The 22996-nt window shown below is 35.3% G+C and overlaps 1 protein-coding gene across 1 annotated transcript; it reads right to left on the bottom strand.

The window, feature by feature from the left end:
- Positions 1-8006: 8006 nt before the first annotated feature.
- On the bottom strand, positions 8007-21854 carry NAPG (NSF attachment protein gamma). Its single transcript, XM_070942378.1, has 12 exons — positions 21773-21854; positions 20087-20154; positions 18652-18736; positions 17658-17675; positions 17032-17062; positions 16018-16127; positions 15847-15913; positions 14229-14299; positions 13464-13542; positions 12071-12150; positions 11082-11211; positions 8007-9795 (listed from the first exon to the last, which is right to left on the bottom strand). Exons 1-12 carry the CDS (start codon positions 21826-21828, stop codon positions 9646-9648), a joined length of 945 nt encoding a protein of 314 aa, XP_070798479.1. The 5' UTR covers positions 21829-21854; the 3' UTR covers positions 8007-9645.
- Positions 21855-22996: the final 1142 nt, after the last annotated feature.

The following is a 22996-nucleotide window of genomic DNA, read 5'->3' as shown; positions in this document are numbered from 1 at the left end:
TTTTGAAAAAAAAGAAGCACAAAATTCACTTTTATAATTGGGAAGCAATTTTTTGTTCATGGAATTTGCTTGCTTCCTTAGGGGAAAAAAAAGCTTTTTTTCAGATGCAACTATTATTAATATCAAAGACATTTTCTTTCCAATTTAGTGAACAGCATTATCTGCAACCACATATAAGTTAATTCTAAGCAGAAAAAAGATATCAAAACAGAATATGAGCTCTTTTGTCTGAAAAGAAATCTTGAACTGTGCAATTTGCTGTTTGACATCAGTGATTCTTAAGGATCTACCATGATCCAAGTTGCTCATCTAGGAAATCCAAGGCAATTGATCACAGTTGGTGCTGAAGGCAATTTTATTATTTGCATTTCTAGGAAAACAGATCTGTTAAAGACTAAATGGCTGTACAGTTCTGGAGGGGAAAAGATCGAGTGATATAATCATTAACTGCCTTATTTTATTTGAACAATTAAAGAAGATATTGAAAACATCAGTGACTTTACTCAGGAAAATAAACTGTCAATCTTCAACTAATGGATAGTTATAGAGAAATATTGTGATGTTTTTGCTGGGGCCATTTTCTCCACCTGACAAGATAGATATTAAAAAGTAATGAAAAATAAAGAAGATGGTTGAATCATGAGCAGCCTTTGTGGGCTAATCTTTTTCTTCGATCACTACAAATTGTGCTTTCCCCTATTTTGACATTTTAATGTAATATGACTTGTATTTAGCATTTCCTTCCAGTGTTTCAGGTATATCATAATGTTTACATATTCCACTACCCATTTTTATGTCCAAGATGTCTTTTTAAAATTCCCAGTCATGAGAAAGTATATATATATTGATCTTGAGAAATGGGCTCTTCCTAAATTATTGCTATACGTGACACAGGCTGTTTAGCAAAAGACACTGTAGCATGAATATTTAGTGCTGAAAAATAGTTTTCATTTGATGATTTAAAGCACACTGTTTCTTAACATGAATTAATTATAATTCTAATGTGGTAAGAGATTATGCCATTTCCAAATATAATGCCGTTCAAAGGTAATGGAAGTGCGATTCCCAGAGCATCATGTTAGCTAGAGATGTTGGGAAAACTGTAGGCTCAAAACAGCTGGAGGGAGCCAAGTTGGGGAAGAATGGAATAACTGTAGTTTTCATTCCATACCAATTTCAAACAAAATTCTTGTTCCAAAGACCATCTTAAAAGTATTTTTCTTATGCTTGTTTACACTGAATGAAATTCTCTTTGTATAAATTAAATATGTCAAACTTGTGAATGTGTCCATTATCATTAAAAATGATCTAAATATTTCCTATATATGATGATGTAGTAAGTCTCAAAAATATATGACATTGTGGTAAATGGCACAAACTAACATGAGAGTAAAATTACTTGTGCATTTGTTGAACTAAATGTAATATGGTGGTGATGCTTAGAGTTGACTGCTTCCATGAAAATATTGCTGGTACTCTGCTGTGAAAAATGGCACATTTTGACACTGGGAAAGGTATACTGAAATAAACCATTTTAGCATACTCCGATAATAAAATGCACCATGACTGCCACTCACTCATTCAAACATATTCTAATTTCCAAAGAAACTATAATGAAAATGAACAGAATCAATAATGGATATATTGACCATGAGGGGAAAAAAAGCAGCTTGCAACTATTTTGTGTTTTTCTTCAGTTGGCCTAACAAAAATGTTACCTTTTTATAGGCTTTTATTGTTTTCCAATAACAAGAAAAGAATTACAATGACTAACCAAATCCGAACCTTAAAGACTACCAAATTTATAGATGAAATATTAACTGATGTTTATCTTGCATACATGAATTCTCTAGGCAAGGATGTCAAACTGGCGGCCCACGGGCTGGATGCATCATGTGTAGGCCACACCCATCCCAGCTCCGCGAAGAGAAAAACTGTTGCAATATATCACATGATGGCAATGTGACACGGCGAGTTTGATACCCATGCTCTAGAGAAATCTGACCCACTGACCCTTGGATTTCAATGTCTTTTTTTAATAATTCTGTGCAGTTATTTGAGAAAACTGTCATTGCAGCTTACAAAATAAGATGGAGTCCATTAAACAGGCACCAATTACAAATTCTTACCATAGTAAGACATCATATGCATTTTTCTTTCTTATTTTTTCTACTAAAACAAGGTTCTCCTGTGAATCCTGAAACAAAAAAACATTTGCACCTGGTATCCAATTTCCTCATAGTGGCTAGGAAGCCCACATCTCCGAAATAGCTATGGCAACCTTCTTTCATTTGCCCACCGGTAACTATAACCAGAAGCACAGTTGTTCTGCTCATGGAAGTGCCACTTAACTGCAGCTGAAATTCTCCGTTTAAGATTTAAAATCTTTTAAAATTTTCTCCATTTAAAACTAAATCTTTTAACATTATCTAGAAACAGGGCCATTACAAAGCAGCTTTTGTAAGTGGTTTTTTGGCCAGAACTTACTAGTAATGCAACCTACCTTAATTATCATCACCACCATGCCCATTCCCCACATTCTATTGCTACTTTTTCCTCTGTGCAGTACTACGTTTTGCAAGCTATTCCAACTTCCCCTCCTTTTTCTTGGACAATGACACCTTTAAGAAACATGTTCCAGTTAATGAAAACATGCCACTGAAGTTGTTTTGGTGTTCCAATAAGAGTGTACTAATGCAGTCATCAACTTAATCAATGATAAACATTCTTCAATACTGTTTTGACAATATTTGTTTTATTTTTTGCAACTAGTACTCATTTTTATTAAAAGATAATATTTAACAGTGAGTCAAAAACAAGAAATCCATGTTGCTTATAAAATACTGTCTACTAAAATGTATAAAACCTCCATGCATGCCTTATGCTTTCAAAGTGATGTATTCTGTAAAAGTGCAGTGTGCAACCATAAATCTTCGACTCTTTCTGATTCACACAGTTAGCAATTTATCCACTACACCACCAAAGCAGATTCAATTCTCATATGGAATCCCACTTGCATGTGTATTGAAGGAATAACATGCTTCTAAGTACTTTTTTTGAATGCATATGTATAAAACATACTTTTAAAAAAAGTGTGAATCTTTTTAAAATACATGTTGATGCAATTCACTTAGAAATGAGCTTCAATTTGTTCAAGAACCATAGCTTTCAACAGGAAAAATGGATAGAATGCATTCCTCTTGCCACTGAATAAACAAGCCTACCCAGCCACAGCTAAATTTAAAGGCATGATTCTAATGCAGATTGTTCAGTGTCCAAAATTCTGGTGGGGCTTTAAAAATTGTTGTAAACAATTACGAATACATAGAAAAGGAATTTGTAAAATGGAGGCCAAAAGTATGGCTCCCTTCTCCGAGACAACGGGAAACTCCAAGCATTGTATTTTTGAGCCAGCAAGGAAAAGTAATGGGGTTTTTTTTTCTGCAGTGCTACGTATTGTGGAATACGTGTATTGCCATGAATCTTGAAGTACACATTGTATGAGAAAGCTTTATGTAAGCTAAGCTTTCCTTAAAGAGAAATCAATGTGATTGGCCCCTCCAGATTGCAGTATCTTTTCTATAAATATATTTCAAAGCAACAAATGCACTGTTTCAAGAAAAATTACAATTTAGTCTTTGGTTTTGATAATAACGGGAAAACACAGTGGCAATGTGATGCAAAAAATATGCTATTGATATTCTTAATCATTGTAATTATTATAAAAAAATCTCTTCTTGATTAAAGTTTCTTTTAACAATAAAATTTCTCTGCTGCTATTCTTCCACCCTAAATGTCTTCAGTGCAGGAATCATGCATGACTGTACATGCTGGCCTTCTGGATAATGGTTTTTTTTTTCTCTTCAGTGCTAATTTTTGGAGTGTGCTTCAAAGATCTGCGTACATGAAAATCAATATAGTGTCGGCATCAATGTTTTAAGATCTGAATTAGAATATTTTTAGCTGTTTAGTTAATAATTTTATTATGTCCCAGTAATAGATTGTTCTGGAAACAGCAGAGGCAGGAGCTGATCTGGACCTCTGACTAGAGCAAAATATGGTCTTTCTCTGCTTTTTCTACCCTCATAATAATACCTTTTAGAGGAAAGTGTTGTGGGTGACTGTCACAAGGATCATTCACTGGAGGTAGAAGAAATGCTCAGAGGACTCTTATCTAGCAAAATAATATCTACAATACAAAATAACAGCTAAAAAAAATGATTTTTAGCACAAAGGGGGTGAGAATGAGAAAAGGAGGAATGTTTTTACCTCCTTAGAGTGAAAAAAACCTAAAAATTGAATGGGATAGTAAAATGATTGGCCAACTGCAACAGAAGTGATTTGTAGCAATAGCAGTAGTACTTAGACCTTCACAGTGCTTTACAGTCCTTTCTAAGTGGTTTATAGTCAGCATATTGCTCCCAACAGTCTGGGTCCTCATTTTACTGACCTCAGAAGGATTGTAGACTGAGTCAATCTTGAGATGGTGAGGATTGAACTGCTAGCAGTCAGCAGAATTAGCCTGCAATAAAGCATTCTAACCACTGCGTCAGTCACGGCTCTTTGTTTATATATTTGTCTATATTTATAACTAGTTATGTTGGAGTCAGATGATGCTGGAACGTAATACTGGGGAGGGGTTTTCAAGGGTGAAAGCAGAATTGCCTTTTTCTTTTCCACTCATCCCAAACTATGCCTAACGCAGGCTTTCTGAACATTTTTTTTCTTTTTCTCTCTGCATTGTAAAGTTCTTCTCTCACCTCTATGCCCTATAAACTTACATTTGAAAGCCACTGTTTCATACTAGTTTCTTCCCTCCCTAGACAGAATTGGGATTTATTTGTGTGTGTGTGTTTAACCACAGCCAAGACTTTAATGTTTTTTTTCCCCTGTTCTGTAGCTCTGATGTCTTTGGAGTGAAATGTTTAGGACTCCCTTAAATTTAAGTTGGCTTTGGTAACCAACCAAAAATTATTTTTATCATGATTCTGCTTTAGTCTTTAGAAAGGAGGGGCAGGAGAGGGTCTTCTGAGAATCCATGAAGCTCAAATTCCAATACAAATAGGGACTCCACACCCTTTCCTAATTAAAATCATACTGTTTATTTGCTGAAAATAGATCAGAGACCACCCCAGACCACTTAAAAATGCATAATGTTCTTAGTACAATTCCTTTATAGTAGATGATCACAATAATGCTATATTATATGGACATCAGGATGAACAATCAGTTCCATGTTTCTCACTTAAATCATGCATCACCCTTGAGCTCATCAAGGCTCTGAAATACATATGGAGATAGTTTTGGTCTATATACTCTGAGACAAAAATAGCATAAATGAACCTTAAAATTAACTTGTTTGTTCTATTCTGTAAAGTAGGTTTTTTTTAATTTTCCCATAGCATTTTGTGTGTGTGGGGGGGGGGGGGGAGATGCTATCTTAGCAACTTCCATATGCACCAAAGACAAATTCCTTGTGTGTTCAATCACACTTGGTCAATAAAGAATTCTATTCTATTCTATTCTATTCTATTCTATTCTATTCTATTCTATTCTATTCTATTCTAGTCTATTCTAGTCTAGTCTAGTCTAGTCTAGTCTAGTCTAGTCTAGTCTAGTCTAGTCTAGTCTAGTCACTGCCAGCATCTTCTTTTCAGGGTGATTCTCCTCATGGACACAAGCTTTTCTCTTTTACATATAGAATTAGGTAAGGAGGCTGAAACATGTAAATGCCACAATTCAAACCATAAGGACCTAGTTTGTCCCTTAAATTTTGTATGGTTAAACAGGTCAGTATTTTTGTATTTCAACCAATTGAAACAATCATAGTTGAAAATGAAATAAGTATCATTCATGAAATATATTTAAAATGTTTAAAATGTACATAATTACAGAGAAAATGAAGCCACCTGATTCTCTTCTTTTGTAAATGATGGAGAAGACAATATGTCTATCTATTTGAGTTCTCTGATGTGTTGTTATTTTTAACACTGAAATAAATATATGTTCTCTAGGCTTGGCCATTTGTGCTTATGAAGCTGTCAAGTTCTGCAGTAGCTGTAAAATGTATTTTTGAGAAGATTTTGAGCACCATCTATAATTGCAATTTGTACTGATCTGAAGGAAAGAGGCAGAACTTGCAGATGGAATTAATGTAAAGCTACCCAAAATTCTTGAAAGGCCTTCCGGAACCAGCGGCTTTAACATCTGCATCCTGCACCCCAGAAAACTGTTAGAAACTGCAGGAAATAACCACCTAATAACAGCATCAAGCACATATATATGACAGAAAACTTTTTGTTTGTTTTGTTTTGTAAAACATTCATGAATGTTATTGGACTGAGGCTATTTTGTTGTTGTTCCTGTACAGACATTCCTCAGATCTGGGAAGTTTGGATTCCTTTCTCAAATGCCAATTATATATTCTTAGTGCCAGATCAGTAGCAAATATGATTGAAGTTCATACAATATTTGTTGAGATTTTCACAGCTTTATAAAATTTATCTACCAGCCAAAATCAAGGCTTTATGGGATATAGTCAAAAAAGTGAAATAGTACCAGAGATTCAAGGAACCAATAAAAACAAGTGCAACTCTGCTTACAATTGACTTTTGTTCTGCTTTCCAGACATTCCAAGGATAAATCAGCTCTATTTATAGCTCAAAGCAGGTGCAATGGATTTGGGAGTGGAAACTTTCACATATCATCAGTGTCAAATCCTAACTTACCCTTGGAAGTGAACCTGAGTGCACAGACCAAAATTTTTATAAGTGGGATTTATGTTATGATTTTAATTAATTGCTCTGACGCTTATTGGAATGAAAATGAGATTCAGGTTGGTGTTAGGAATCTGTAAAGCTAGGAAGGCTTGATGTCTTTTGTAACATTTACAGGGTTAGCTTTTTTTTACAGTTGGTTGTCTGGTTTTGTTTTACTTTATGCTTATGCATTGTTTATGTAGTCCATACGGGCCTGACCATGCGGGTCTCTGGAAGAGCTGCAAAGGCAATTTGATTCTTGGCAACTCTTTTTACAGCAATATCTCCAGTCTGGCATTCCTGCTGCTTTCTATTACTGTACTGCATTTTTCCTTTTGCTTTCTGTTCCTTATAGTTCACTTACTATAGTTGCTTCATTGATTGAAGCAGTTAATATATTGATCAAATAAATAAAATATTATTTGTAAAATGTTGACATATCAGATGATTGTGTTGCTTATTTCTGTTCCTTGAAAACTACTGAATTATACAGTTAAGTGAAATTCCCAGAACACGAATGCTATTAAGTCATATCAACAATAAATATGACTGAACACTGTAATTGTATTTTAATGGTTCATGACTGACTTTACTTAACAGCAATCAGATCACTCTTAAGTCTTCAAAAGGGAGGCTTATCTCATTTTCTGCTACTCATTTACTATAATTTAGTAGTTGTGGGTTTTTTTCATATTACAAGGGGGTTACCTTTTGCTACTGATACCAGCAGAAGATCATTCCACTGGATATGTGTTGCTGGTCTTACCACAATCTATTTGCTATGTCAGATATAAATACATATACTGCCTCCTGGAGGTTTGAAAATTCCAAAAATATCAAGACTACTTTTTAGTGACTAAAATGGGGCTGAACAATAGTCACAGCACCATCTTGTGGCAATAGTTATATATTTTATTGAAAAGGTAAAGCTAAGGAAAATTGCTGAATTGCTGTACAAATGTCAGATGAGGGACATTACTTTCTTCTGCCAAAGATACTATCCTTTTTAGCTATTAAACATTCCAAACTATTTTCAAAGAGACCAGTTCAAATGGTCTACAATTACTATAATCATCAACCTCACATTACTGTCTTCCATTATTCTGAGTTTCACCTCTATGTACAATTAAACTGCTATGAGATAAATATCTATGTAATTAAGGAACCCCGATGCTCATTTTCTGGGGATTGACAGTTTATTGCTTCTACAGGATGATCCTTATTGTAATAAGGCTCACAAATCAACCATTAGAGTTTACTGCTTTTATTTTGTACGGGTGAACTACAGAGTTCCTTAGGCTAGATCAGCAGGGCAATTATGACAACTTTCATACTCTATTGCATTTACAGAGAAGCTGGGCACAATTAAATACAAGGTTCACATGGCAAAAATCATTTTACACAGCATCTGGATATACAAACAAGTCACTTTGATGTAACATTTTAGCATACTCGTGCAAACCAATTGTTGCAATGTTGCTCAGTAAAAGCTGGCAATTTCTTCCAAAACTGTCTTCCCTGCTACATTTTTGATCCAATTAAAAGAAATGTGTATAATGCCTTGGAAAACAAAGCACTAATTATTTGGAAAGCACAGATAATTTGCATTACACAAGGGAAACAGCAAATCAATTACTTTTTAATCTGGTATAATATAGAAAAGTAGGTTAAATATTCAAAGCTAGACATTGAATGTATTAAATAGATCCACTGTCACAAATTCCAATCTTAAAAGCATAATCTAGAATTAAAATTTTATTTCCATTGCCAGTCATTCCATGTTCTAAGTCAAATTTTCAATAAACCAGGTTTTTTTTAATTTGGCTCTAGATTCAACATTCTTATGCTCTATTTGTTGAAAACTGATTCCTGGATTCAGGAAATCAAAAGCCTACAGCTTTTCTGAATAAACAAAGAGGAGCATTTGATTGTTATTTTTCCTTTGTCATGTAATACACTATTGTAAACAGTTATTCCAGCTAGCCACAATCTAGTTGGTATTTGCCTAAATTCCCTTAAATAGAACTGTTGAATTTAATAGAAGGTAGCAAGAACTAATGTCTGCATGTCTATGAAAAATTATTTTAAATTTTTCCAGCAAAATCTCATTGTACAAAAACTGAAAATGTGAGCTCTACAATACCAAAGAATATTCAAGAAATAAAGCATATAAATGTCAAATGATTCTAGTCCACTGGGATTTCAAACAGAACACTATATAATCTTTTTTAGCTGAATTTTTCTTTTTTTATTTATCTACAAAGTACATGTACATCTTATTTGTTCATTGCACATTAGATTCAATGACTAGAAGAATTGAATTTTCTATCTCATGACAGCCGTACTCAGAAAGAACCCAATGGTTGTCACAATTCCTGTCTCTAATAACCTGCACTTTACTGGCAAAGAAACTCCAGTGAATTCCTGTTCAAATCATAGACAAACTTGTCATTAAATATTATATTCAAAGAGGCAAAAGGAAATCTATCACGCTTTTAGATGTTTTGAAATAATTTAATGGTATTATTCAAAAACAGATAGTATGACTAGCAGGACTGTTGATACTGAGCCATGAAAGAGATTCCCAGTTTACAGATGTTTAGGGAGAAAAATCCAATATAAGTATTTCCTTTCCTTCCTCTCTCCCTTTTTGGAAGTTCTAACTGTATTCAAGTACTGCATTAAAAACAACACATTGTAAAGAATTATGGTTAATGATTGTAATCCAGAAATACTTCAAGGTGCATAGTCATGCTTTGTATACAAATATCCCAAAGCCAAGATTATTTCATTCCAATTTCATGATTGCAATGATGCCATTTTAAATGCCCCTGGAATTTGTTCACTGGGCAAACAGCTAACATAGTATTTGAGAACAGAGTTAGAATTAGCACAATCCACCTGCATATTCATCATCTTCCTCATTTCCACGAGAAGCTGATACAACTGCTCCACTTCCTTTACTTTGTGGTGTATCTGGAGATTTCTTCTTCATACCTCCTCCTGGGACACCAAGCGAAAGGCCAAGCTTTGCATACTGGCAAAGGTAAAATAATAATAAGATGCCTGCATTTTAAAAGCACATCGCAATTATTTATCAAAGCACTAGATAACCTTGTTGTAGTAAGCGCTATCTAATACAATGAAGAGTATTTTGTTCCTAAGAAAACAGCTGGAAAATATCAATTTAATAGTAGAACACCCAATGATTAAATGCCACCTTGTACAAATAAACTACCTTAAGGAAAACAGTCTGCAAGCTAAAAGGCATCTCATTGCTACATGAAAACAAAATATTTATTACTAAAAACATAAAATGAAGCAGCCAAGAAAGTAAAGCTATTAAACACTTATACATATGCTCAGGAGAGGTTGATCTCCACAACAAATTAATTACAGCAATTTTCATTCTTTTCCAGACAGGAAAATGTCTCCAAAAACACTATAAATCCAGAATAAGACATCAGAAGAAAACAAGAAAATAAATGATTTCTTCTAATGCTGTTTTTACATGCTCTGCACCATTCATTTAAAGTGCTGATACAGCAGTAGTTTAGATATTATAATATCACAGAAGTAAAACAATTTGCTACCAATCTGCCTTCCATTGAGGACCTGTATACTGCACGAGTCAAAAAGAGGGCTGTGAAAATATTTATAGACCCCTCAATCCTGGACATAAATTGTTTCAACTGCTACCCTCAAAATGGCGCTATAGAGCACTGCACACCAGAACAACTAGACACAAGGACAGTTTTCCCCAAATGCCATCACTCTGCTAAACAACTAATTCCCACAACACTGTCAAACTATTTAGTAAGGCTGTATTACTATTTTTCTTCTCACCTTCCCTATTCCCTATCTCCTTTTCTACTTATGACTATAACTTTGTTGCTTGTATCTTTACGATTTATATTGTTTTAGTTTCCTAGTATGATTTATGTTGATTGCTTATTTAGTATCCTATGACTATCACTAAGTGTTGTATCTTATGATTTATGATGAACATATTTTTATGATGACTATGATCATGATTTATCACTTATAGCTTTATGTACACTGAGAGCTTATGCATTGAAGACAAATTCCTTGTGTGTCCAATCGCACTTGGCCAATAAACAATTCTATTCTATTCTATGTAAAGAGAATGTAGTAGCTTACAAATATTCAATTTTAAATACTGAATATATTAAAAGTAATTTATCAATAACACACATCGTTCATCAGTGGTCCAACTGATTTATATCATCTGTATTTTTCAATTTAAAAAACCCCACTTGTTTTAATAGCTACTCTGTTCAGTAAATAAAAGCAGCAACTTACATCATTGTCCATATACTTAAAGAGTGGAGAATTGCAAACATCTGATACTTGGTCCTGATCTTGTTGATCATACCCTTCTAGGAGCTGCTCCAGGGCTGCATAGTCTTCACTTTCTGTGAAGCCTGGTATGCTGAAGCAATTAAGCATTTATTTGAGGCTATTTTAAAAATTGAGAAAACTTATATCCAAATAAGAAAAGCACAGATTTTCTTAAATAAATATTCTGGATAATGATCAGAATGCGTTTTGGTCTGTGGAATGCCTTCTTTAAAGTGTACTTTATTACCTGTACTGTTCCTATGCTCAGTGGACTTTCTAGCACAAATTGTCAATTGCATTTAGAACCAATCTTTTTTTTATTTATTTATTTTATTTTTTAAAAATTTGATTTATATGCCGCCCTTCTCTGGACTCAGGGCGGCTTACAATGCGTTAAGCAATAGCCTTCATACTTTTGTATATTTATACAAAGTCAGCTTATTGCCCCCACAATCTGAGTCCTCATTTCATCTACCTTTGAAAGGATGGAAGGCTGAGTCAACCTTGAGCCTGGTGAGATTCGAACTTACAGTAATTGCAGACAGTTGGTGTTAATCACAATGCTTTTAGTCTGCTGAGCCACCAGGCCCTTACTTTCTTACTTTCTCTGCTGGATTTTATCACCAAGTTAATTATTCCAAGCAACAATTACAATACAGTTTGTTATGATAGGGTTGTAGCATAATTACTATACATTATCTAGATATAGTTTAATTGCCAGCTGGCTTCCTGAGCACCTCAAAGAAGTACATGTTAATAAATGAGAAATTGTAGAGTTTAATTTCTGTGGCAGAAAACAATGTTAATAAATTAGAGAGATACCTAAATGGCAATATATAGGGAAAGTTTGTAATTCTCAAAACTTAATGAGATAAAATGACAGTGTGTAAACGGGTGCCCTCTCAAACACAAATTAAATTAAAACTCAATCAATGTATTAAGTAACTTACCTATAGCTCTCCCTGACACATTTTTCTGCAGCAACATAGTCATTTCTATGAAGATGTACTAAGACCTGGGCAATAGTTTTCTAAAAATAATAATAATAATAATGGGTATTTATAAAGAAAAACAGTATTTTTCACACTTTAACCAACCTATACCAAAAAAATAATTTCTATTGAAAGGAAGGGATATAGTATAGTAGCAAAACAAGGACAATTTTCTTCTACAAACAGAGATTCTACTAAAAGATTGCAAGATCCTTGGTAGAGAGGCTTTATAGCAGGGGTGTCAAACTCGCGTCACTACAGCAGCATCACATGACATATCACTTTTTTCCCCTTTGCTAAACCGGGCGTGGGCGTGGCCAGTGCATGACACATCCGGCCCGCAGGCCGTGAGTTTGACACCCCTGCTTTATAGGGTTATGGATAATCACCCCTTAGAAAAATAAATCTGGGATGTGAAGAGTACAGAAGAACGTAAATACATGATGTACTTTGATTGCTAGCTCATTTTGTCAGTTAAAATTGTTCTAAATAAAGGGTACGAGTTTTGCATCTACTGATCAGAACAGTTTGTAGGAAGGGTTTATGAATGAAATCACAGTAGAATTTTAGGCACTTAATGATCTCTTTCATTGAATGCAGCTAAAAGTACAGCACACAACAGAGATTAAATCTGAGGTCAAAAGAATCTCCCAAAATGAATGATTAAATATTAACTTTTCATGTAACCACAATGAGAAATCCAATTTTCTTCTCAGAGAAGAAAAGGGTGTTTTAAATATGAATGTTTTAAATCTATGTGCGATTTATCCCATGTAGTTTTCAGTGACATAAACTGAACAATTTGTCTACCATGAAAATAGAAAGAATATTGTTTTTTATCCTCAGGCTGCTGACTCAAAAGAAGTGGAAAGATTGCGTTGCGAGCTAAGCCCTTGCTGATATTAATAGTAACCAAAACATGTGTAGATCAGTTTGTATTAGTGTATTATCTGCACAATTTTCTGTTTTTAGTTATTACAACAGAAGGACAGCTAATGTCAAAAACTCAGACAACACAATTTCCACAAAATCTAGGAAACCAAAATATTTCATAGCGGCTCAAACCTAATCATGACTGAAGAATGCCAAAATCATATTAAGAAAGAGTGGCATTCATATCTTTACAGCACCGTGGGAGAAAATTCATCCCAGTGATCAAATTACACTAAATAAATACTTGAAGATCTAGATTTTATAAAGGCCTCTCCATGCAACTCTTTTAAAATCAACTGAAAGAATTCAAATAATGGTGTGCAATTAGAAGTGAAACCCCCAAGTTAAAATAATTCAAAAGATAAAAACACAATCCCCACTTCCCTGCAAAAACCACAAGAAATGTATAGTTGTATACTTTGTAACACGTTGGGTAGTTTTCAATATCTTTATAAATACTCTTTTCTTTTTGAATAGATTGCGCAGCCTCATCTAGTCTGCAAAACAAAAATGAGCAAGAAATGTTTATTTAAATCTGCAAGAATCAGAAGGTCAAGAATACCCAATTTCCCAAATAAATGTACTATTTCAATGGAAAAAACAAGAACATGCTCCTTGTGTGAGCATATTAAAACTGAGCCCATATTAAAACTGCAGTTAAAGTTATCAGTACAAACTCCTGCAGAAATGAACATTCAGGCCTTATTTATATACACAAAGATGATACATTGTATCAAGATATATTAAGAGCGCCTCTATGTTTACGTAAACAGAAAGCTTTTAATGAAGCTTTTAATGAACAAACAAAAGCAAAAGATCTTCTCGAAACCAGATTCATTGGTTGAGCTATTTTTTTAAAAAAAATTGTTAAAATATGAATTATGTTGCACAGTGGAACAGCTGATACTTGAATAATATTGCATAATCCATGGACTAGCACTGGGCCACAGCATGCCAGAAACTAGGCTGCACAAACAAGCAAAGCCCCATCCATTGGATGAAAGCAGCATGCAAATCCACACCCCCTTTGATCCACGGAAAAACCTCTCTCCACGGAACCGATCCGTTGCCCAAAAGGTTGGCGGCCGCTGTCATAACCCAATAATATTTATATTACAATGAATTTGTCAAATAAGCTAGAACTGCTTTTTCTGATTTTGAAAACAACATTTATGATGCACACCTACGGCCTCTAACTAAAAGCCTTGAAGCTTTTCCATACATTTCAACTGCTTGCCGTAAACGTTCTTCATTCTGAATAAAAAAACAAAAACAAAAGTATAGGCATAAGCAAAGTTTAAGTGGCTGATTTTAATGAAAGTTTTCTGAATTATATGAGCTAACTCAGATTGAAATACATACCATTCCCCAATTGCATTTCTCTTGAATTACACAAAGTTTGACCAGGTTATTAATTAAATACAATTTTATGAATTAGACGATATAACCTATGACCACATCATGCTAATATGTGATACTACATCTGCTCCACACTTCCCCTATATGGCTAAATTACTTTTCAATTTCTCAAAATGGCTTCTTTTAAAAATATCTCAGACAAATAATCATTTGTCAGTGTAGAGAAATCATGAAGCTAAACCACTAATGTCAACTCAATGTGAAAAATTCAGAAAATGACTTTGCTGGCCTGTCACACACAATCAGAAAAAAGAAACAATTCTATATGTTCCTCCCCAGACACTTAGGGCAATCTGAACAGTGGTAATCAGTGGCAGTGCTAAAGCTGGACCTGAAGTCTAGGCCCAGTCCTTGATTTTAGCCCTATTGCCATCATTGCCACTACATGCAAGCCTTGGGAAATGGTATGATTGCCCTCATGGCCCAGTGTTCCCCAGGCTCTGCCACCCGCCTCTTTCAGGCAGTGTTCTCTTTCTGTTGACAAGGCCCTGCAGCCTAGTCTAGGCTGTTCTGAGTTGCTTGAGCCCTTTGTTCTTGAAGAATGATCTTCACTTCCACAAACTTTGCAGCTTCTGAAACCACACAAAAGCACAACCCATTATAATGTGATTTTTAGAGGCTCCAGAGGTCACATGAGAACACAATCTTCTTGCTTGAGGCAATGCAGAGCACACCCTATTATCATGTGACTTCCACAGCATCCAAAAATATCACAACAATAGGGCATGCTTTTGAGAATAGTTGTTGATGGGTGTTGGTGGCATATCATCCAAAATGTCATGGTATGTCACCTTTGACATGCATGTCATAGATTTGCCATCATTGAGCTACACAGTATTTTAAAAACCCAAATCTTTCTTACCCTTTTCTAGCTACAAAAACATCAGTGGGGAACTATATCAAATTGAGACACTGCATTAAACTATCCCTTATTTGCAACAAGGGATAGTTTAATGCAATGTGCTTAGAAGACAATGTAGTGTTAAAATGTAACTAAGCCAGATACTGCATTTTTAAGAAACTGCTGAGAAATCTGTTGATGAGGTCGAGAAAGATAGCTTATGGCCAGATTTGGTTCCACTGACCTAGCCAGTTTAGAGTTTGCCATTCCTCCCTGCAGCTAACTTGCACTATACATAAACAAATGACATTTTCAAATAGAAGCGGGATACAAAGATGGCATCTACCACATCAGCTTGTCCACTAATCTGTAGCAGTAACTGGCAAGAAAATAGTAATATATATAATACATGCTTTGAAAACACCACAGCTCTTAGTATTCACCTTTTGGTAAATAGTTAAATTTGCAACAGTGGACTGACTGATCACTTTCAGCATTCTTTGTTAAAAAGTATTTTATTTTACATTTTCAGAAGACTTACTTCAAATACTGAAGCCGTTTGCTGATAGAGCTGTATAGCTTTGTCTGGATTTATGTTTTCTATTACCCTAAAAATAAAAGATTCAACATTATTACTCAGGTACTCAAAGAACTAAAGAAATCTGCCTTCTATTCCAGATAACAAACTAATAGCTTGAGATTTCAGACTTACTTCCCAGCCCGATCGAGTGCAATAGCAGCTGTGTCAGGGGTTCCATTCTCCAGGTACATCATGCTGGCTTTCTGAATCAATTCCACTGCATCGTGATGTTTTTGCATCTCCTGAAGATGAAAGAAAAAGAGTCAGGAAGAAGAACTTCCTATTTCTCAGGAAGTATAAAATAAGTTGCTATCAATGTTTTAATCTAATAAAAAATAATATTCACTTTAAAGTATTTTGCTAAATCTCTTTTGGGTAATAGTGAGCAATTTCTGATAAATAGAAATAGTCAACAGACTAAAAAATTACAGCAGGAGAAATCCCCAGAATTCAGTGTATGTAAACAACAGCTTTATATATGCATCGTTTCACTTATTTCCTGAAGACAAACAATATTGTTACATTTTATTACACTGTGTTTTTTATATTGGATTGTTAACTGCCCAGAGGCAATTGATTGGGGCAGTACAATTCCAATGTGATTGAAAAAACTTTGAAAGGCTACATTTTTTAAATCCATGATTGATCTGTGAAGGCTTTCCAAATGCCATTGATATCAAGTGATGTATATGTAAGTGAGCGAGAAAAGCAGAAAACTGTTCTTTTGCTCTAACAATGGATTGTTCTAGGAAAATTCCCATCATTTTACAAGAATAACTTTTTCAAGTATGCATTGTCTACAGCATGTGCCAAAGCTAAAGTTATGAATTCATTTTCTAAGAAAACTAGATTGATGGATGGATGGATGGATGGATGGATGGATGGATGGAGGGGAGGGAAGGAGGGAGGGTTCCAAATATCTGATCAGACAACACAGCTAACATCCCAGAAAAATGTGAGGTAACAATTCTATAAAGAAAGTGCACATTTAAATGGAATTCAATGCAAAGGAGAAGTTGTAAGTCTATACAGAACTGTGAATCATGGATCCCCAAACAGGTTTATCAATACATGAATATTGCACAGGTCATTCTAATATTTAGTTTTAACTAAAGGTCTTCATTAAAAAAAACAACCCTGTCATACCTTTAACATCATTCCCGCTTGTTCATAAGCCCTGAAAAGAGAAATTAAAAGTATAACTGAGCAAGTAAACATCTCATAGTTATATAGGATGGTTTCAATATATTTATGTACTGTATTGTTTTATTGTTAGTATTGTTTAACTGCTGATTTGGACCTATCTAGAGGTTGATAGAAGATGGACAGCTATATAAATGTTTTTTAAAATAAAAACAATTAATTTCTGGAAAAGGAGATCTGAGACCTCCAGCCTTCTGCCTATGTGTTCAGTTGAGTCTGGCTACAACTGGTTTCTCAACCAAGGAAAAATGGTAATATATAAAAAAGCAGATTCTTTTTCTAAATGACACTGTTAATGTCAATAGAAAATCAGCACACTTGAAAAGACCATTTTTTTTCTACAAAAAATGGAGAGCTAGGGAGAACTACATGAATATATTTGAATATATTATAGTTATACATTTCTCACTTCCAAAATGCTCAACTTTCTAACAATATTTGATTATACTTTGATGAAGTTATATGTAATGTATGTATATGTACAGTATCTATGTAACGGACTATCAATTCTGGTTGATATTAATTGTATTTCACATATATTATCAAATTTGACAAATATTCATACGTACTTTGCAGCATGGAAGAAGCTGGATTTATGTTATTTCAAGTCAAGGATAAATATATATGCATGTACTATACATATAAAATATTTCTGGATAATTCTAATTTAGGTTTAGGAATTTCAAAAATTCATAATCATACATCAATTAAACATTCTCTTTAAAACAGAAGCCTGACGAAAAGAAATCTGATAAAGCATAGAATGTGTCAGTAAGCCCTCACGCCTTCTTCAGAATCAATGTATTATTTTTCTTAAGTACTTTAGCTTTCAATTCTATGACTAGGATTTCCTAACATCGGAGATTTCAACGTTTGGTCATATCCAAAATTGTGAAAGAGGATATCACACTGCAACATATTTTCCTCTTCTTCCCCTTTTTTCCATAATATCCCAAGTTCCTCTGATTTACTCCTGAAGACTTCTCAACATTCCAGAACATATTTGGAAACAGAAAGACTGCAGGGGAAAGGGGACATTTCTTATCATGACTAGGCAAGATTTTAAAATATGTAGGATCTTCTTAAAACACTCTGTAATCCTCCTAAGAATAGTCATATTTTAAGCATCTCTTGCATGAATGGCTAAGCAATGAGGCCAATGAAGGAATTCTCTGAAATCTTCCTCACAGATTTGATATACAAGAAATGTATTTGCTATTCTAATGCCGGTTTGTTACTCAAAACAATTTTTCCATAGAAATAAAAATCTCAATAAATATACATTAATGGGTCACTGGGAGGTCTGGAAATATTACAAAGGACAAGCATGTCCTATAACTTAACAGTTTGTTATTTAATTACATAATTAATCACAAAATTGGATCTGGATATACCTAGGTACAATAACATTTTCCTATTGCAGGGAATAGTCTTCTATTGGTTTTCTGTTAAAACACCCTTAAATATGACAAAATACAATTATATGTTTGGAATAGGCATAAATTCATATAAACCCAACATGATCGTCAATTAAGGTAGAAACAGCAAATAATGAAAAGATACGCTTTATTATTTTCATGGCATAGAGCTTCTTTATAATAAGCTTCTTTTGCTTGTTCAAATTGTTTGGCATTTTTAAAAGCAACAGCTGCAAAAAATAATAAAAAAGAACATTATTGCTTTTGGGAAATAACTTTAGCAATTTTTAAAAGACATAATTTATTGTTTTAAAATTGTTCTTATCCAGCATTTTAGTCAAAGATTTTGGGGGGGGGGGGGGGCGATGTGGCATTTGTGTGAGTGCTTTTCCTGTTGCTGCCCCAACTGAATACATTTTTAGATATTCAAATTAAAGCCTTAACTTTAAGCATTATCTTTATTTAGGAAAGTATTCTTCTATCCCTTAAACATTCATAGAAAATGAAAATCACAGATTCCTATAGCCCTGTGCTGTAAATAAATAGTTAAATTAAAGTTTGCCTACTTGCTCTAAAAAAGATAATTGTCTAAATTATGTATTGTTAATAGCTATATCTATTACTAAAAGGCATTTTTTGAGCTTTCAAATGTGTCCATTGTTCCAAATGAATTGGTGATTCCTGATCTATAGGTTCTTAGGGAAGCTAACCAATCCAGTAGTTGCCTCCTATCTCTTTTCACAAACTTCCTATAAACTTAAAATCAAAATTTATGTAGTCTACTTGATATAATCCCAGTACGTGCTATTGAATACAACAGGACTTAATTCCAGATTAAAAAGAGAAATGAGTTATCCAAAATACAACAGACATATACTTGATGCAAGCAAGAGACAAGATAACATTCAGATCTTTAGTTACTAGATTATAACACAGGTAGATAAAGCTTTGTAAAGTCTCAAAAGGGCAGCAACTGCAATTATTTAAAAAAAAAAATACATGGACTACTCGTAAATGCCATCCAACGGTACAGGATAAAATTAATACAATTTGTTAGTAAACCAAAGCATACTATTTTTATCAATAGCCCATGTGTGGAATAAGTATGATACAGTAAATAATTGAATTAGGGTTCATCAATAAATTATATTCATAAAAATGGGTTTAGGGAAATTGTTTTTATTGCATACACAACGACTATGAAATACATTTAATTTTTACTTTTTTTATTAAACATTTTTAGAAAAGAAAAAGGAAAAATAATTTCTAAGATTTAACATACATACATACATACACACACACACACACACACACACACACATATATATATATATCAAAAGCAATCATCAGTACAGTATAATAAAATGAGATTGGGAGTTACAGTTTTATATCAAGAAAATTGATATTTCATGTTATAATTTGAAAAGTTATTTCCAAATTTAATTAAATTCAATGTCAGATTTGCTTTTGAAATGTGAAGTTTTTCTGGACATCAAGTCCTATTCTTAGAGCTTAATTAACCATTATTCTGCAGAAGAAATTAAGATTTAAAAACAACCCCCTTATTTTACAAGACATACCTGCCTTGGAATATTCTGTAGCTGCACTGTCATAGTCTGGTTTCCATTTTAATAATCCAGTTTTCAAGCTGAAAAACAAAATGTGAAGCCATTAATAATATTGTTAATGGCTGGACACAGGGGGAAGGGATGGACACAGCTTTCATGCCATCTTTCATACCACTAATTTCAGTTCATTATAGCAGAAACCTGGTCCCAATATCAGGTTCACCTTTTTGATGGACAAGCTACAGAAAATATATATAGTCAAGTCTGATGCTATGTTTTGGAGGCCATATTTTATCACTGTGCTCAGATATGGCTTCCCATTTCAACCCCTTTCTCTGTCTGTCATAATTTAAGGATCTCAGCCAAAGAAGGCCAGGACCAGATGAAGCGCTAATAATAACTGTTTCAGGCAGCAGATGTCTTTGAAGAAAAAGAGGGATAGGCAGCTGTAATATGACATAAATGATACTCAATTATAGAAGATTTCTGACACATTATGCAAAGACGGAGCTCTCTGGAGAAGGCTTTGATGTTGCAAAAAGAGAAAGAAAAAAGAAGAGGATGACCAGCAGCAAGATGTTGGAAGACCTGAAGGATCAGGCTAGAGACAGACCACCATGGCTAAAAGCCATTTATGTAGTCCCTAAAAATCAACCCCAATAGGAAGGAACATAATCAAAATCAATCATTTACAGAGCTTCCAACTCAAGAGACAATCAGTCCATGAAAAACAGTAAGACCATTGAGCAGTCTGCTTAATCAATGTAAAACCTATAGGGTTTTGTACTACAGGGAGTGCTCGATTTACAACAGTTCACTTAGTGACCGTTTGAAGTTACAACGGCACTAAAGTGACCCATGACCATTTTTCACAATTATGACCGTTGCAGCATCCTCATGGTCATGTGATTTACATTCAGATGCTTAACAACTGGTTCATAATTATAATGGTTGGGGGGGTGTGGGTTTTTCATGTGATCACCTTTTGTGACTTGACAAGCAAAGTCAATGGAAAAGCCAGATTCACTTAACAACGGTGTTACTAATTCAACAAACGCAGTGATTCGCTGTGACACATTTTTTTTTGAATCAGAGCAGAGCTGGGAGGGACCTTGGAGGTCTTCTAGTCCAGCCCCCCTTGCTCAAGCAGGAGATCCTATATATATCACATGGCAAAACATGTCGTAAAAAACGGGGCAAAACTCACTTTAACAAATGACTCACTGGAACAACATAAATGTTGGGCTCAGTTGTGGTCTTAAGTCGAGGACCACCTGTACATAAGTAAGATCAGAGCTTCTCCAAACCAGAAGTTTCTTTTCTCAAGTGGAAAAGGGGACCTTGACACAAAACGCCCAATTCCAGCCTGCACAGCTGGAGCCTGAAGATAAACCTCCACTCCTTGGTGCATCTTTAAACAGGAGGATCCACTGGATCTACAAACCCATCTCGTGATACCACCCTTCCCCTTCCCAGGCTGCAGATTTTGACCCAGTGGGGTCTTTTCTCCAAACCAGCCGCCCCTTGACCCTCTTTGGGAGCCCCCTGGAAAGGGGAGCCCCCTTTGGCCATGGTCGTGGCCAAAAAAAGAGGCGGAAGAGCCCACTCATCGTCCTGCCCAGCCGCGGTGGGGAAGGAGGGGCCCCGCCTTTCCGCTCTGCCTCCCGCCGGCCCGCCCGTTCCTGCAGCTCCGCTCACTATTTCTCCGCTTTGGCGATGTGCTCCAAACCTTCGTTGATCTTCTGGGCAGCCATATCACCCAAGCCGGAATCGCGGCGATTCAAAGAGTCGACGTCAGCGGAATAAGGAAAGCCGCTCCGTCCAAACAATGCAAAAGGCGGAGTCGGGCTTCAAAGGTGCGCCTGCGCAAGCGAGACGAGTTTTCTTTCCTTTTAGGCTGCCGGATCCGTAGCTTAATTCCTTGGAAGCGATCCGTTTAAACGGAATTCCCCGGAGAAGGAAGAGGAAGAGGGCAACGGATGGGCAGCGTAAACAATCTCGCGGCTCATAAAAATCGTAATATTGTCTTCCTCGGATAAAAGGGCGTTTACATTCTTTTTGCACGGAAAGAACTGGAACCCTCAAAATCGTACAATTCCAGGGGCTTTAAGATTCGAATGAAGCCAGCCATCCTATCCAAAATCCTTTCACGCTCTTGCACAGAAACTCAAGGTGAACTGAAATATGGTTTATTGAATTAAACCAACACAATCTAGCCGAACATATTTCAGCATGTTGCAGCCCCACCTAACGTGGGTGCCCCCCCTCCCAGAAGTGTGTCCTGCAGCTCCCAGAATTCCCCATCTTCCACAGCCACTCCAAAAACTGTCAATGAACTGTAGAGATCAGTGAAGAGAGGGGAGTATTTTTGCCACTGGGCACAGTGTGGGTAGTCCTCAACTTTTGTGACCGTTCCGTTAACGGCGCTGAAAAAAGTGACTTAGCACTGTTTTTCACAGTTACGACCTTTGCGGCATTCCCATGATCGGATGCTTGGCAACTGGTTCATATTTATGACCGCTGCTCATGTGATCACTTTTTGCGACCTGACAAACAAAGTCAATGGGGAAGCCAGATTCACTTAACAAGTGGGTCAATTAGCTTAACAACTGCAGTGATTCACTTAACAAATGTGGCGGGAAAAGTTGTAAAATGGGACAAAACTCACGTAACCAATTTGTCACTTAGCAACATAAATTCTGGGCTCATCTGTGGTTGTAAATTGAGGACTACCTGTATCCAGTCAGAGTAGAAATGAAACGAAGTGCAACAGGTGAAGCCCTCCTTGACACTACAGAAAGCCAGAAAACATTTGTGGGGCCGAGAGCATCCACAGAGGGGTCAATGGTGTCAAATGATGAGCATGACTGGGCAATTGAACTCTGCCCTAGGGGCTGAGTTATATTTGGTTACCTGATTATA

The sequence above is a fragment of the Pituophis catenifer genome, unplaced genomic scaffold, assembly GCF_029215685.1.
Source record: "Pituophis catenifer annectens isolate HBS135680 unplaced genomic scaffold, rPitCat1.0.hap2 SCAF_3, whole genome shotgun sequence".
In the NCBI taxonomy this organism is placed as follows: Eukaryota; Metazoa; Chordata; class Lepidosauria; order Squamata; family Colubridae; genus Pituophis; species Pituophis catenifer.
The sequence above is the reverse complement of the archived record's forward strand: the minus strand, read 5'-3'. Positions and strand labels throughout refer to the sequence as shown.

Excerpts from the sequence above, each read along its gene's own strand:
- NAPG (XM_070942378.1), bottom strand. The coding sequence starts at position 21,828 with ATGGCTGCCCAGAAGATCAACGAAGGTTTGGAGCACATCGCCAAAGCG. Across the intron at positions 16,128-17,031 it reads AAGCGGGAATGATGTTAAAG|GAGATGCAAAAACATCACGA; the intron begins GTATGACAGGGT and ends TTTCATCTTCAG. Across the intron at positions 15,914-16,017 it reads GCACTCGATCGGGCTGGGAA|GGTAATAGAAAACATAAATC; the intron begins GTAAGTCTGAAA and ends TTTTATTTTTAG.